The sequence below is a fragment of the Danio aesculapii genome, chromosome 16 (assembly GCF_903798145.1).
Source record: "Danio aesculapii chromosome 16, fDanAes4.1, whole genome shotgun sequence".
In the NCBI taxonomy this organism is placed as follows: Eukaryota; Metazoa; Chordata; class Actinopteri; order Cypriniformes; family Danionidae; genus Danio; species Danio aesculapii.
In genome coordinates this window covers 55,805,845-55,823,344 of record NC_079450.1, presented here as the reverse complement: position 1 = coordinate 55,823,344, position 17,500 = coordinate 55,805,845, and the positions used below count along the sequence as shown (strand labels likewise).

The 17,500-nt window shown below is 38.6% G+C and overlaps 1 protein-coding gene across 1 annotated transcript in view; it reads right to left on the bottom strand.

The window, feature by feature from the left end:
• Positions 1-17,500, bottom strand: part of ascc3 (activating signal cointegrator 1 complex subunit 3) — a 281,455-nt gene that overhangs the window by 33,143 nt on the left and 230,812 nt on the right. Inside the window, 4 exon segments of the mRNA XM_056476127.1 lie at positions 4,370-4,495; positions 6,835-6,967; positions 9,789-9,909; positions 13,903-14,040. Coding sequence (XP_056332102.1) covers positions 4,370-4,495; positions 6,835-6,967; positions 9,789-9,909; positions 13,903-14,040 — 518 coding nt within the window.

Here is a 17,500-nt window from a genome sequence, read left to right as displayed (position 1 = left end):
AAGTCGTTAATCAACTCCATAATCTGGCAAGATCAAGACACCTTCAACTGTAAACATCAGTACTAAATGACACCTATCCTTGTATCATTATAACTGATAAACTGTCTGGTTCTCTACAGGCGAGCACACTGATGGGTTTCTCTCAGACAGTTTTGTGTGTTGCAGTGAACACCTATACGGCTGATTAAATAGGGCTGTCATTGAGCTGCTGTCTCTCAGTCTGATGTGAGGTCTTTATGGCACCTCTGGGTTTGCTGTCTGCTTATAGAGCTGCTCATCTCCGGTGAATCACGGCTGTCAGGGGGACTGTGCCACAAAAACACACTGATAGATGGAGCTGATGTTTCCTATTTAAACTACACAACCTCAATGTGTTATTTTGTTCATAGTGCTTATTTAAATTGCGCTGAAACAACACAAATCTTGAGGTGTTTTTTGGGATAACTTAATTGTTTTATGTTCAATCCAGTTAAATTTGTAAAAATTAAAATACGTTAAGTTAATTCCTTCAAGTTGTTTCAATGCAAATCGGTTGTGTGGACCAGAGAATGAAGCTAAACAACAACAACAATGTAAATTAATATTCTGTCTGACCATAAAATCAATATGGTGTACTCATGAAGAAACTATATCACGAGGAATGAAACAAAGTTTTGCTAGGAAGTACTGAAAAAAGGCCAACTGTTGAAACTGAACTGATGACGTGATGATGACAACAATTAACATATAACTTAAAATATACTGTTTATTATTACCTCACGATTGAATGAAATGTATGATAGAGAGTCTAATGTTAATTAAGAACACGCACATGTTAATTAAGGACAACTCATGTAATTAACGATCATGATAGGAATTATGTAATTCTGAATATAATTAAAATATTAATTATAAATATAATTACAAATATTCTGAATAATGATAGAAATTAATAATTCTGGACTTAAAACTCGTGACACACCAGGCAGAAGACTCCAGCTTGTAATTTTACAATAGATTTCTGTTCTCCCTCCCTTATTATCGTTTTTATGACATTTCAATAGCAGTGTTTTTCTTTTTAGTTCATCCTTCTTGTACTTGAGTCCCAAAAATTGGACCAAACAATAAATCCCCCCTATAAATGTGGTATCCCAAACACACAATAGATATCCCCACTGTCTAGCTTTAGTGCCTGGAGCAGGGAGATTACATGAGAGACTTTAATAAACTCACAAATCTTACCACCTTCATGGACCATTTGCTCTGTGCTTTCCACCAAGAGGTCCCAGCCTATCCTTCCTATGTATGTTCCTCAATGGAGTTTTACCACATTTGTGGACTGGGTGTGCGGAACCATTTGGAACCAAAACCTGAACCACAGTCTAACCAGTCAACATCTCGCTGCATGGAGCATTAGAGTGGCTCACTGCCCCAGACCCGAGCCTAAACTAATGCCTGACCAGGTGTGTGAACCATGTTTTGCCATGGGAGTTCCTCTGGAGATTTACGATCTTGTCCACACTCCTAGTGCGATCTGCTACTGAAATATCTGACTGTTTAAAAGAGGCTTTTGGGATTCTACTGGCCCCGCTGATCCCACCAAGTTCCCCATCTCATCTACTGAGCTACTGCTGGTTCCACCCAGCACTCCTTCATCAGTTAGCTTCTCATCTTCCGCCCCAAGTTGGGCCCAGCCAGCCTCCCCACTCCCTCATCTCTGCCTTCCCCAGGTAGTACACTGGGCTGGTCTTCGAGAACGCTTCTTACCCTCCCTGCTTATCCAACACATATCACCATCTCCTTTGACCCTGCAGGTTCCAGCACTCCTGCTCCCTCAACTCTATCCTTGCTAGCCAGTTCACTAGCCCTGTCTCCACTAGCTGAATTCATCTCAAGGCTCCACTCCTCCATCTGCACTTCATCCTTCTGTCCCTCTAGCCCCATTCGGCCCCTCCTTCCCTTTAGTCCTCAGTCATTCCGGCTCCAACATGGTCTTCCAAATCCACACCTCTGCATTTGCCGAAGCTCTCCGCACCCTTTGTGTCCCCCTGTCTCTGCAGCTCTCAGTCATCGTCTCAATCACACAGCTGTGGTTCTACCTCCACCATGATGCCGTGTCCTGTAGAATGTACCTCGGACCACCATCCTGACTCTGTTCTGGGTCTCCACCAGGATCCTCCTGCTACAGGCTGATTCCTATCTTCGGGTTCCTATCTTCATCACTCCTTCAACTCCTTTGATCGTCAATAGGTCCACATTCTCCTCCAACCTTCTCATGTCCATAAAAGAAAAACATTGCTTGCCTAAGTATTAAAACCTGATCCTTTGGCCAATTAAACTCCCCTGTGATCGCATTTACATATTTAATTCTTAACATTAAGGCTGACCATACCTTACATAGTCTTTACAAAAACCCTTAAAGGTACAGTAGCAAAAACAGTTAAATTGACAGGGTCAGACGAAAGCGAGCAAGAAGGGCTATAAAAGCTCAATTACGACTCTTGACTAAGAGTACAAGTGCACGTCAGGGGAAAAAGTAAAATGAAAAACGTGCAGAATATGGGCCTCGTAGAGCGTTTGATTACTACAGTACTTGAGGAGTGAGTGTGTGTATTTGGTCTGTGCGTATTTGCAGTACGGGAGAGGGCACAGACAGGTCTTTATGTTTAATGTGGCCTGACAGGCGTGCAAATGTCAGTGGAATGTTCTGGAATCATCTTCTTCTATTCATGGCAGATGTCTGTGCTGCCCTATGCGACCCCGTGAGGCCAGTGTGTGTGTATGCATGTATGTGTGTGTGCGTGATCCTTTGGCCCTTGTTGCGTGATGGAGGTGTAAACTGTCTGGGCTGGACTGTGGCCACTGTGTCCAGCGATGAAGTTGCCATGGAAACACAGTCAGTAATGAGCCCGCTGAAGATGTTTTTCCGTGTCTTTATATTCTGCTGCAGTCCAGTCGCTGCGCTTTCACTCAACAGCTTGCATTTCCCACCAGGCCAATTAATAAAACAAGTAATTGTTCTAATTCCGCATGAATTCACGCTGTTTTTGTTTATTTTAGTTATTGAGGCTGACTATTTTCTGTTTGTTTATTTGAGAAGCATGTACAGTGAGTGCATATCCTAATGCTGTTCTTGGGGAGGAACAAATTATATTTATATTATTGTATATAATTATATTTGAAATTTCTTAAAGGGCACCTATGGTAAAAAATCTACTTTTCAAGCTGTTTGGACAGCCATATGTGCATGTCTGGTGTATAGAGCGTCATATTGGGGTGATATAAACACACCCAGTGCTTTTTTTTCAATTTAACAACATAAAAACGGTGGATCAATTGGAGCGGTTTTCAGATCGACCGCAACTTTACGTAGAAGAGCGGTCCCCCCGCCCACCAATATTGATTGACAGGCGCGTCATCATATCCTCAGTTTGTTGATTCACGTCTGCCATTTTCAGCGTGAGTCGAAGCGATATCACTAAAGGAACACGCTAGCTCTATTTTTAGATGCAAGGCTCATTGGGCTCAACACAAGATCAATATTCTCCACATGATCGCTCTAATCAGAATTATTGGTTGTATCTTTAGGTAGGTTTGCAAACATGTGTACTTCTCATTGACTCTACCTTATACTTCAGCCGTTTGCATTTCTCGCGATCCCAGAAGCTCCCTGTGATCTTAACTAGCATGCGTTTTAGAGTTCTAAACATCGGTTTCTATCAGGGTACACTCAAGTCGACGGCTGGGCGACGCGGACCGTAGCAGAAACCTATGTTTAGTATTTAAAAATGTGTGGCACGGCAGAAGCATGAAGTGTCCCGAATCGTCGCGCCACGCATTTTTGAATTCTAAACATAGGTTTCTGCTTTTTTAGTAATAATAATAATAATAATAATAATAATAATAATAATAATAATAATAATAATAATAATAATAATAATAATAATAATAACAACAACAACAACAGTAGTAGTAATAATAACAACAACAACAACAACAACAACAACAACAACAACAACAATAATAATAATAATAATAATAATAATAATAATAATAATAATAACAACAACAACAGTAGTAGTAATAATAATAACAACAACAACAACAACAACAACAACAATAATAATAATAATAATAATAATAATAATTACTATTACTACTACTACTACTATTATTATTATTATTATTATTATTATTATTATTATTTCCACTTTTCCATATATGAGCTGACGACTACAGCTAATTATCTTAGTCACACTGTGTCGTTTAATACAGGATCTTCAGCACAGTAAACACAGTGAATGTGATGTGTGTATGCGTGTGTGTATGCGTGTGTGTGTGTGTGTGTGTGTGTGTGTGTGTGTGTGTGTGTGTGATGTACATGCAGTACCTGGGGTTCATGACCAGTCTGCGGAAGAAATACGTCCAAGTGATGTAATCCATGGCGTCCTGCTTTGAGGTGACCGTGCCTGCTGCGATTTCTGCATTCAAGTGGTCGGAGAGCACACTAAGAAGACTGGAGAGAGATGGAGATGGATATTTCTGTCAATGAGCAATTCCATGCAAATGTCAATCTTGTCATGAAAAAATTAAGTTTTCACCAAAATAGTGAAACCCTTTCAAAGTTATTGTGTAGGCTTGTATTTAAGAGCACTGTAAAAATGTCTCTCAATGTTTTCAAACTATTATATTTGATTTACCAAAGTCACACAAGTGCACGTCTGTCACATCCATAACCAAGTTTTTCCCTCCTAAATGCAAAATTGTCAAATAAAATAAAGTCAATCATGTTTGTTCTATAGAGAGCAACTCTTCTCCTTTTGATTAGCATTAATTGTGTTGGGTTGTGCAGTTTAATTCACTGAATAACCACAAAGAGTGACACATCCATAACGCAAAATATGGGTCACACTTTACATTAGGGTTTGTTAATTTATTTGCTAACATTAACTAATAATGAACAATACTTGTACAGCATTCATTATTCATAGTTTAGCATTAACTAATGCATTATTAAAATCCATCGTGCTTGTTAACATTAGTTAATGCACCGTGAGCGAACATGAACTATCAATGAACAGCTGGGATGAGTACATGAGATGGATTGCTCAAAATTCTTTTCGCATCATTCAAAGTGCATTGCTCATATAGGGCTCTATTTTAATGATCTAGGTGCAAAATCTAAAGCTCAAGGCTCAAAAGCATTTAGGGCATGGTTGAATCTGCGTTTGCTATTTAAAGGATGGATAAATATGCTCTGTGCCCCGGCGCATGGTATAACAGGGTTGTGCCTATTCTCTTCATGAGTTCTGGGTGTGTTTTGAGCATAACGTGCATTGAACTAATCAGAGTCTCATCTCTCATTTCCTTTAAGAGTCAGTTGTGTCGCTCCATGGTGCATTTGTTATTTACATGGCAGACTTTGTAAGTGTAAAAACTGAACGCTTCACTAGAGAGAAAACAGTTAAACAGAGCATCTGCAGCGCAAGGATGAAGAACGAGCCTCCTCCATTCAGCCTCTTTACTTTCTCTTTACTTTACTCCTTTACTTTGGTGGAGTAAGGAAACAGTGGAAACTCACTCCACTGAACACATTCATCAGGCGACATATTTAATTTCCTTTGTTAAGTGGTAAGATTTGCTTCAAAACTATTTCTAAATTCAGTTCTAATCTCCAGCAAAGGAATAAATGATCAATAATAATGAAGTGTGGTCAAAACACTGAGTTAAATCCAAACACACGTCCTGTTCTGATGCCCCATATGGTGATGCAGACGTCTCCAAAACCCCACAGCTGGACAAATCTACAGGTGTGTTTATTAAAACAGATATAAATCTGCAGATAATCAATAATACTGCTGATAATAATCACATTATACAGATGCAGAGCGTCATGAATAAACTGAAGCCCCCTAAGGTGAAGAAGGCATGGAGGCAGTGGTGTTTATATTGATGTAGAAAATCATCATTTTTGGGTCATTTTAATCCTTTTATTATTTTCATCTGTAAATATATTTGTGTGTTGCTGAACATCCTGTGTGTATTCAGCAGTGTGTAAGCGTTTGGTTCTGCATAGGCGCTCTGCCATAAATAAACCATAAACCTGATAACACTCGAATACGGACTGATAAAGAAGATACAACATTTTCTTATCAACACCATAAAGATATAATCTATGCAGAAAATAAGAAATAATATCAACAAATCCTTTAATAAATGTATTGTTGATTGTTTGTTCACGTTAGTAATTGCATTAACAACTAATACAACCTTAATCTCACCTTTTAGGATAGGATAGTGGAGGACAGACAGGAAAGTATTGGGAGCAGAGAGAGGGGAAGGGTCGGTATAGGACGTCGAGCCGGGAATCGAACTCGGGTCGCCGTGAGCACCATGGGGCCATATGTCAGCGCACTTAACCACTAGGCTATTGGTGCCAACATACAACCTTATTCTAAGTCAGGGATGGGCAAACTCGATCCTGGAGGGCCGGTGTCCCTGCATAGTTTTGCACCAACCCTAATCAAACACACCTGCTTGTAGCTTTCTAGTGATCTTGAAGACACTAATTAGGGTGTTCAGGTGTGTTTGATTAGTGTTGGAGCAAAACTCTGCAGGGACACCGGCCCTCCAGGATCGAGTTTGCCCATGCCTGATCTAAGTGTTACCAAATTAATATTTTCTAACTACGTGCTTAATAGTTCTGTAAAATATGAGCAGATGTTTCAATATAATGTTAACACACACTTTGTCTGAGTTTATTTATGTTTTGAGTTTTCACTGCAAATGTCACATGCATGATGCTGGAATTGGATCACAAAGGAGAAACTGGGAGAGTTCTGGCTCTGTACACACCTAGACTCCACAGGGAACGGCTCGTAGAGGAACTTCTTATAAAAGTCCTTCTTGATGTCGTGCACAAGGATAACAGCCTTGCCCTGGTCGTCGAACTGCGGTCGCCCTGCCCGCCCCATCATCTGGAGAACATCTGGAACGTAGAAGATCTCACTTTAAGCTGAATACTAGTGAAGAATATCTAGTGTATTATTATGTGCTGTCATCATAGCAAAGAGAAAAGAAAGGAGATATTAAAAATATTATGATTAGAAATGTGTTGTTACACAGTAATTGGGGAACAAAATTTACTAATATGTTTGTGGCGTGGGTTTCCTCCGGGTGCTCCAGTGTCCCCCACAGTGCAAACACATGCACTATAGGCGAATTGGATGAACTAATTTGGCCGTAGTGTATGAGTGTGTGTGAATGAGTGTGTATGGGTGTTTCCCAGTACTGGGTTGTGGCTGGAAGAACATCCGCTGTGTAAAACATATGCGGGGGATGGTTGGCTGGTCATTCCGCTGTGATGACCTCTGATAAATCAAAGACTAAGTCGGAAAGGAAAATTAATAGATGAATGTCACAGTGCCATTTATAATCATAATATGTGCAGCACAACATATTGTACATTCCCTATTCACTATTTTTTATCTTTAAAAAGGAGCTATTATACCAAAATCAGTTTTATAAGGGGTTTAAACACGGTTGTTTTTATATCAATGTGTTATATGTACAGCTAGTGTTTTTCAGCCACTGATAAACTTCCGGTGAAAGATTAATGTGACTATTTTTAATATTGTGAGGTTTCTTTTACAGCATCGATGTTGTAATGTAATTAAAATACAGTCAGTTAAACAGATTTAAGCATTCATTTAGTTGTTCAAGCGTAAAACGAGATGAACACAAGGGTCGTCAGAATCAGCAGGCGAGTGCAGAAACTACTGGAATTATTTCATATTGATATTTTAAAGACATAATGCAGATGAATGTAATTGAATGCAGTTGTTTCTTGTGTGTTCTGAGACTCACTTAACATCGTATATCAATCAGACAGTGAAGATCAGTGATTTTTAAAGAAAACAGACCTTAAAAGTGGCGATATTGTAGTTTTGAAGCACTTGGACTGGCTGACTGAAAATTAAAAGTCTGTGTGCATACAGTATACCCAAACAGAGACTATACAATGCAGAAGATGTGTCACTTGTATAGTTTTGAATGGGGAAAAGTGTAACGGTCAATAGGGCGAATGAAGCCCCGCCTACTAGTCAGTGGTGTAAAGTACTTAAGTAAATGGACTTAGTTACTTTACTTAAGTATTTTTTGGCTACTTTGTACTTGTACTGAGTATTAAAAATATAAGCAACTTTTACTCTCTACTTGACTACAGTTTTGATTGAATATATGTACTCTTTACTCCACTACATTTGAATGGACGCTTACCGTTACCCGTTACATTGTGATTGTGCGCGACCAGTCGGCATCTTTATCTACCATGGCTACTTTGTTGGCCGGACGAGGTGATATTGCCATCTGCAGGGTGCTGAAGGTACTGTATGCTATTTATGAGCTAAATCACGTGAACGTGAATTAGCAGCTTGCCTAATACCAGGTGTTTAATTAGCGACATGGCTGCAGCCAATGATGAGCTGAAGTTGGCACATCAAGCAGTGCCAGCACTGATGACCATCCATGGCCTTATCTGAAAGAAATGTTTTCATTTGCCCATATGCAGAATGGCTCTTACAGGATGCAGTGTCTACTTTGTTTGCCATGAACTTCGAAAATAAGTGCTTTTAAGAATTTATCGTCAAATTTGAGAAAACACATTGAAGTAAGAGTACATTTAGCATCAGGTGCATTTACCTGTTTGTTTCTGATGTATTTTTCATTGAACTTATATGTAGTTTACTAAGTTGAAAAATCACACTGCTCCTCTTTGTTTAATTTTAATACAGAGAAAACATCCTAATCAATTGAAAAACTACTCAAAATAAAAGTATTGCCCCCCTCTGAGACTGAGAGGGGAATCTTATGAAAGTCAGCTCTGAATTTTTTTTTATTACGTTTTACTACTTTTTTTTTTTTTAATTGTTTGTCTTTTTTGAACATTTGAGTTTGAAAGACTTTTTGTTATTTTTTTTATCTATTTTGTTTTGTCATTTAGAACATTGAGGTGTTAAATTTAATTTCTATATTAGGAAATAAAACCTTTCTTGGTGTTCTTTAAGCCTACATTCAGTGTGAGTAAAATATTTAAGTTCTTTTAAAATCAAATACTTTAATACTTTTACTCAAGTCTTATTGGAATTGGTGACTTGTAACTTGTAATGGAGTAATTTTTACAGTAAGGTATCTGTACTTTTACTCAAGTATGGTTTTCAGGTACTCTTTACACCTCTGCTACTAGTACAGGAGCCCATTATCGATCGCTATAGACTGATGTTTCACTGGGAGAGAAGCTCGGAGCAGATGTGTGCTTTTACGACAGTTTGGTGGTCAACAAACACACTGAATCTCAGCCAATACTTGCTTCACAGACATAAGAACTGCATCCAGATAATGCTTGAAATCTGTGCTTTTAAATGAACCAAGTGCATATGAAAACAAAAGTTTTGGTTTTGTAATCTGTATGAAACGAACGCAAGGTACAGTCTGTCCTGTCAAACACACATCACATGACTTACAGCAACTACTAAATCACCCACAAACTTGTAAACAAAGAGTCGCTGTCATTTCTGGAGGAGATTCACCATCAAGAACAAGTTGTGGATTACTTCAGAAGACCAGCTCGATCTGACGATCATTTTTCAGAGGATGATAATTTGTAGAACGGCCATAAATGAGGTCAGTGTCGTGATCTTGTTCTTTTCGAGTGCGCATGAGCTTTAGCTTGGGCAAACTGAAAATATGCCGATTTTGTTTGATTGGAATGTTTAGAAACTAAACTGGTGAGATGGTTGCTGTGATGTTACCTGTTATGGGGTAATCCACGTAGCGCCTGGTCTTTCCGTCATAGTATTCTGTGCCCTTCACGATCACCAGGTGGGCAGGAAAGTTGACGCCCCATGCCAGTGTGCTCGTCGCAATTAACACCTTGAATAGCAAGCATACAGTTTTTTTTTTTATTTATTTTTGGCCTTTTTGCCTTTATTAAGTGGATAGGACAGTATTTCAGACAGGAAGTGAAGTGGGAGAGAGAGAGGGGGTAGGGATGGAAAAAAAGTCCTCGAGCTGGGATTCGAACTCGGGACGCCCTAAAGTGCTACTTCTCCATATGTCAGCGCACTAACCACTAGGCTATTGCGCCGACCAAGCATACAGTTAAAGTCAGAATTATTCGTCCTCCTGTGAATTTTCTTTTCTCGTGTAAATATTTCCCAAATGATGTTTAACGGAGAGAGGAATTTTTCACAGTATTCCCTACAATATTTTTTCTTCATATTTGTTTTATTTGGGCTAGAATAAAAGCAGTTTAGATTTTTCTTAAACCCATTTTAATGCCAATATTATTCGCCCCCTTTAGCAATATTAGTTTGGATTGTCTCCAGAACAAACCACTGTTAAAAAATGGCTTGCCTAATTACCCGAACTTAACCTTATTAAGCTAGTTAAGCCTTTAAATGTCACTTTAAGCTGAATACTAGTGTCTCACAGCAAGAAGGTCGCTTGTTTGTGTCTCAGCTGTGTGAAGTTTGCATATTCTCGCTTGTGTTGTCATGGGATTCCTCCAGGTGCTCCGGTTTGCCCCACAGTCCAAACACATGTGCTATAGGTGAACTGGATGAACTAAATTGGCCGTAGTGTATGAGTCTATGTGTGAGAGAGTGTATGGATGTTTCCCAAAACATGCGGCTGGAAGGGCATACGCTGTGTAAAACATATGCTGGAATAGTTGGTGGTTCATTCCGCTGTGGAAACCCCTGATAAATAAGGGACTAAGTTGAAGGAGAATGAATGAATAAATAAAATATTTAATTATTTCAGTAAATGTGCATTCAAATGATTAAAAGTAAAGACTGAGCGCACTTTCAAAATCAAATCCTCTAAAATCATCCTCTAAAAAGCTTTTCAATATACAGTAGATGCGTATAAAATAACACCATATGTCTACATAGAGCAAACCCACACACTCTCAAAATAAATCCTGACTGTATTTTAATTAAAGCGGCCGAGACACATGCTTACCAGCAGAACGAGGCAAGTGAACGTGTATTTAATATATTCACATGTACTGAAACTGGTGTATGTACTAACACTACATGGTTTTGCAGGATAATGTGTGTGTCTCAGGATGTTTAATTAAAAAATTAACTAAAATAAAACGTCTGATACATGATGTATTTTGAGACTGTGTGGGATTGTGGACATATGGCATTTCTTTATTTGCTAAGACGCACATTTTACTGTAAAACTGAAGTATGCAACTCAAAGTTTGCACTCACGATATGCATTTATTTTATTAGAATGTGCTAAAATGAGCGCACTAGTAAATTAAATGTGTTAAAAATGCAATACTTCTTCAGCTTGTCATTCATTTTCCTTCGGCTTAGTCCCTTTATTCATCAGGGGTCGCCACAGCGGAATGAACCACCAACTATTCTGGCATTTGTTTTACATAGCGGATGCCCTTCCAGCTGAAACCCAGTACTGGGAAACACCCACACACACTCATTCTCTCACACACACACTCATACACTATGGCCAATTTAGTTCATCAACTCCCCTATAGCGCATGTGTTTGGACTGTGGGGGAAACCGGAGCACCCGGAGGAAACCCACGCCAGCACAGGGAGAACATGCAAACTCCAAACAGAAATGCCAACTGGCCTAGCTGGGACTCAAACCAGTGACCTTCTAACCAATGAGACCTTCTAACCTTCTGCTAACCAATGAGAAACCGCGCCACCCCGTATCCTTACACATTATTCCATATGTGTATGCAATCAGACTTAATTTTTTCCTTTACCTCTCAGTAAATATTGCATCAGATCGATCGTTTTACGATTATAATCAAATGCGCAGACACCGTATCACAAGCAGTGACTGGAAACGCATCTCATCTATGAAGCAGTCCGGACATCTTTCTTTTATCAGCCCACATATTATGACAGCAGAGTTTTTAGCTTGCATGTGTGGGGATTGTAGAGAAGATGTTCTGTCAAACACCAGCTACAGAGACACCGGTCAATCAAATGCAATTAAAAGCACTGCTAGCATACAGCAATACTATAGCTTAAATCCAGCAAGCTAATACTGAAAACACCAAAAAACGGCACAACTTTTGTCTTGGGGTGTTTGGTGTTTAGTATGTGGTGTTTGATTCATGGTGTTTGGCTGGTTGTGTTGGGAATGTGGTGTTTGGCTCATGATATGTGGTGTGTTGTGTTTGACTGTTTGGGTTTGTTAAAAATTAATTAATTATGCTGAAAATGTTAGCTTTGACATCACCATAAATGCTTAAATAGACAAAAGTTGTGTTTTAATATATAATATATAACCGTTTTACTATATTTTTAAACAAATGCATGCAGGCTTGTTGAGCATAACAGACATATTTTAAGAAATAGCAGAGGATCATCTCTGTTTACTGAACTTCAGATGTGCTTCACGTGCTAAACTGTTTTCACTGCTACTACAGTATATCAATGTGTGAAATATCACATTTGCATTATATCAACACGAGCATTAATGTTTTGACAGCCAGGCCACGAGAGACTGAACGCGAGAGAACAGCACGCTGTGTTAAGAAAAACCTTTCATTTGGATTTGTTCAAGTAAATCAATTCATCTTTCATTACTGATTCATATATGTTCACTCAGCTGACAGGTGTTCACATAAAATCTAGCTGGGTTAATACAAAACTGAGTCTGGTGGATGGATGGATGGGTGGGTGGGTGGATGGATAGATGGATGGGTGGATGGATAGATGGATGGATGGATGGAATGATGCATGGGTGGATGGATGGAATGGTGGATGGATGGATGGATGGATGGATGTAATGATGCATGGATGGATGGATGGATGGATGGATGGATGGATGGATAGATAGATAGATGGATAGATGGATAGATGGATAGATGGATAGAAGGATGGATAGAAGGATGGACGGATGGACGGATGGATGGATGGATGGATGGATGGATAGATGGATGGATGGATAGATAGATAGATAGATGGATAGATAGATAGATGGATAGATAGATAGATAGACAGAAGGATGGACGGATGGATGGATGGATGGATGGATGGATAAATGGATAGATAGATAGACAGAAGGATGGATGGATAGACAGAAGGATGGATGGATAGAAGGATGCATGGATGGATGGATGGATAGAAGGATGGATGGATAAAGATAGATAGATAGATAGATGGATGGATGGATGGATGGATGGATGGATGGATGGATGGATGGATGGATGGATGGATGGATGGATGGATGGATGGATGGATGGATGGATATAGATAGATAGATAGATAGATAGATAGATAGATAGATAGATAGATAGATAGATAGATAGATAGATAGATAGATAGATAGATAGATAGATGGATTAAATGGATAGACAGACAGTCAGACGGACGGACGGACGGACGGACGGACAGACAGACAGACAGACAGACAGACAGACAGATAGACAGATAGATAGATAGATAGATAGATAGATAGATAGATGGATGGATGGATAGAAGGATGGATGGATAGAAGGATGCATGGATGGATGGATGGATGGATGTATACTAGGATGGATGGATACAGATAGATAGATAGATAGATAGATAGATAGATAGATAGATAGATAGATAGATAGATAGATAGATAGATAGATAGATAGATAGATGGATAGATGGATAGATGGATAGATGGATGGATGGATATATAGACAGATAGATAGATAGATAGATAGATAGATAGATAGATAGATAGATAGATAGATAGATAGATAGATAGATAGATAGATAGATAGATAGATAGATAGATAGATAGATAGATAGATAGATAGATAGACAGATATTTTGACTTCAACTGTATCAGAGGCTTATCTTATTGTAAATAGGGGAATGTTTGTGAATCAGAGCTCACCTGAATCTTACAGTTGACGAAGAGTTCCTCCACGGTCTTCCTGTCCCGCTCGTGAAGGCCTGCGTGATGCATCCCGATCCCAAACGCCAGCGTCAGCTTCAGGTTCGACTCTCTGACAGTGGCGATGATGTCGGTCATCTAGAAAAACACAGAGACATTAGAAAATCTGGCTGCTTGCCCATTCTTTATAAGGAAGAATATACAGTTGAAATCAAAATGATTCGCCCTCCTATGACTTTTTTTTTTCATTTATTTCCCAAATGATGTTTAACAGATTCAGGAATTTCTCACAGTATTTCCTGTAATATTTTTTCTTCTGGAGAAAGTCTTATTTGTTTTATTTCGGTTAGAATAAAAGTAGCTTTTAATATTTTTAAAGCCATTTTAAGGTCAATATTATTAGCCCCCTTCAGCAATATTTGTTTTGGATTATCTACAGAAAAACCCACTGTTATAAAATGGCCTGCCTAATTACCTGAATTAACCTTATTAAGCTTTTGAATGTCACTTTATGCTGAATACTAGTGTCTTGGAGAATATCTAGTCTAATATTATTTACTGTCCTCATGGCAAAGATACAATAAATCAGGTCTTAATAATCAGTTATTAAACTATTATGATTAGAAATGTGTTGAACAAATCTGCTCTGTTAAACAGAAATTTCAGAACAGATATACAGGAGGGCTAATAACTCAGACTTTAACTGTACATATAAAAAAACAGAAAGAAAAGAGATGGAAATGTTGGGACAGGGAAGAGTGGTAATAAATGGAGGGAGATTAGGAAGCGCTGTTGGATGGACAGCTAAAGGCAGCCGGCTGTCAGTCAAACAGCAGGGACTCGGGCCGTTACACGCTCCAGTGCAGGGAAGCAGCGGGACGTCCCGTATATCACTGGAACACACAGCCTGAATGCTGGAGACATCAGCACATGCGGAGAACCACAGGCCAGACCAAAATCAAAACGCTTTCATTATTTACTCATCCTCACGTTGCTTTAAAACCTGTATGCAGCATTTATATATAACACATTTCTAAACATAATCGTTTTAATAACTCATTTCTAATAACTGATTTATTTTTTCTTTGTCATGATGACAGCACATAATATTAGACTAGATATTCTTCAAGATACTAGTATTCAGCTTAAAGTGACATTTAAAGGCTTAACTAGCTTAATATTGTTAAGTTCGGGTAATTAGGTAAGCCATTGTATAGCAGTGGTTTGTTCTGTGGACAATCCAAAACAAATATTGCTTAAGGGGGATAATAATATTGACCCTAAAATAGTTTTAATTAAATTAAAAACTGCTTTTATTCTAGTCGAAATAAAACAAATAAGGCTTTCTCCAGAAGAAAAAATATTACAGGAAATACTGCGAAAAATTCCTGAATCTGTGAAACATCATTTGGGAAATATTTAAAAAATAAAAGAAATTCATAGGAGAGGTTGACTTTTGTATAAACACACATATATTTATATAGGAAAAATGCTTATTTATATTTAGAATCTAAATACTTATATTTATTACAAACTATATACAAACATAAATATATATATATATATATACAAACATATACAGTTGAAGTCAGAATTATAGGAGGAGACAGAGTGATGATGCCAATTATGATATGGTGATGGTTAGGAGGCCATGATGGACAGAACCCAGTGGGCAAATTTGGTCAGGATTTTTCAAAGGACATCCTGGGATTTTTAATGAGCACAGAGAGTCAGGATCTCAGGTTAACGTCTCATCTGAAAGACGGCGCTCACTGAGCAGTATAGAGTCCCCTTCACTATATTGGGGCGTTAGGACCCACACAGAACGCAGGTTGAGTGCCCCCTGCTGGCCTCACAATAAATCAAAGTACCATGGTTATATATATAAATAATAATAATAATAATTTATGTAACAAACAAACATTCAAACAACCAAATAAAATAAATTATACAAAACAATAATCAAAACTTTATTTAAAGTTTTTGAGCAGTATGCTAATGGTCTAATCTAATTCAATGAATTATGCTAAGCTAAGCTAAAAATGCTCTGCCAGACACAGAGAATGGCTTAATGGATTCAAAAACTGTAAACCCCATGATCGCCTCACAGCAAGAAGGTCGGTGGTTCGAGTCCCGGCTGGGTCAGCTGGCGTTTCTGTGAGGAGTTTGCATGTTCTCCCTGTGTAGGCGTGGGTTTCCTCCGGGTGCTCCGGTTTCCCCCACAGTCTAAACTCTTGGGCTATAAGGGAATTGAAGAACTAAATTGGCCGTAGTGTATGAGTGTGTGAGAGTGTATGAATGTTTCCCAAAACTGGGTTGCAGCTAGAAAGGAATCCACTCAGTAAAACATATGCTGGATAAGTTGGTGGTTCATTCCGCTGTGGCGACCCTTAATACATAAAGTGACTAAGCAGAAGGAAAATGAATGAATGTGATTTAACAAATCAATAATAATAATACATAATGAGTAAATTATGATGCTTTAATTGGGTGAACTACTCTTTAAATCATCATGTCTCCTCCACACACATATGCAGAAGTCATCGCGTATTCTCTGCATGTGTTAATGTGCTTTATTGGCTCTTTAACAGGGCAGACTGAGGCTGTGCTCGTAAAACACATGCTTTATGGGCCTGCAGATCAGTGTAATAGAAAAATACAGCACTATCATCAGGAGCTGCCTCATAAACACAAGTCAGACAGCCAAAGCCAATGTGTGTCTTCCTCATATACACGGCCATTAAATCAACAGCTCGCCTAAGACATTTCACTTCTGGCTCAGCTATCACTTTAAAAATCACACCGAGAGAGATAATTACAGTGGATAACAGAGCTCAAGCGCACTGCGAGTTAAGAAAACACACGTAAATACAGACATGTGCTGCAAATAGTGCAAACACAATGAAAATGTGATAATATTTGCACTTTTTTTCAAAAGGGAAGCTAAAATAAGAATATGTACGGTGGCTGAGAGAGCTCAAACATGCTGTAAGATAAGTAAACACATGCAAATAGAAAAAACACTGACAGATTGTGTAAACTTCTTTAGCGATTTCAAAACACACACACATGCGAATTCATAACACACATGCAAATACAGAAATGTGCTGCAAATAGTGCAAACACAATGAAAATGTGATAATATTTGCACTTTTTTTCAAAAGGGAAGCTAAAATAAGAAAATGTACGGTGGCTGAGAGAGCTCAAACATGCTGCAAGATAAGTAAACACATGCAAATAGAAAAAACACTGACAGATTGTGTAAACTTCGTTAGCGATTTCAAAACACACACACATGCGAATTCATAACACACATGCAAATACAGTAATGTGCTGTAAATGGTGTAAACTAGGGCTGTGTGATTTTACAGTGTGAATCTGAAGCCTATTTCCAAAGGAAAACAATTAGTTGTTGTGAAGCCACTCCACTGATATTTTGGCAGTGTGCTTTGGGTCAATGTCCTACTGGAAGATGAACCGTCGCTCTAGTCTGAGGTCAGGAGCACTCTGAAGCAGGTCTTCATTCAGGATGTCTCTGTACATTGCTGCGTTCATCTTTCCCTCTATCCTGACTAGTCTTTCAGTTCCTGCTGCTGAA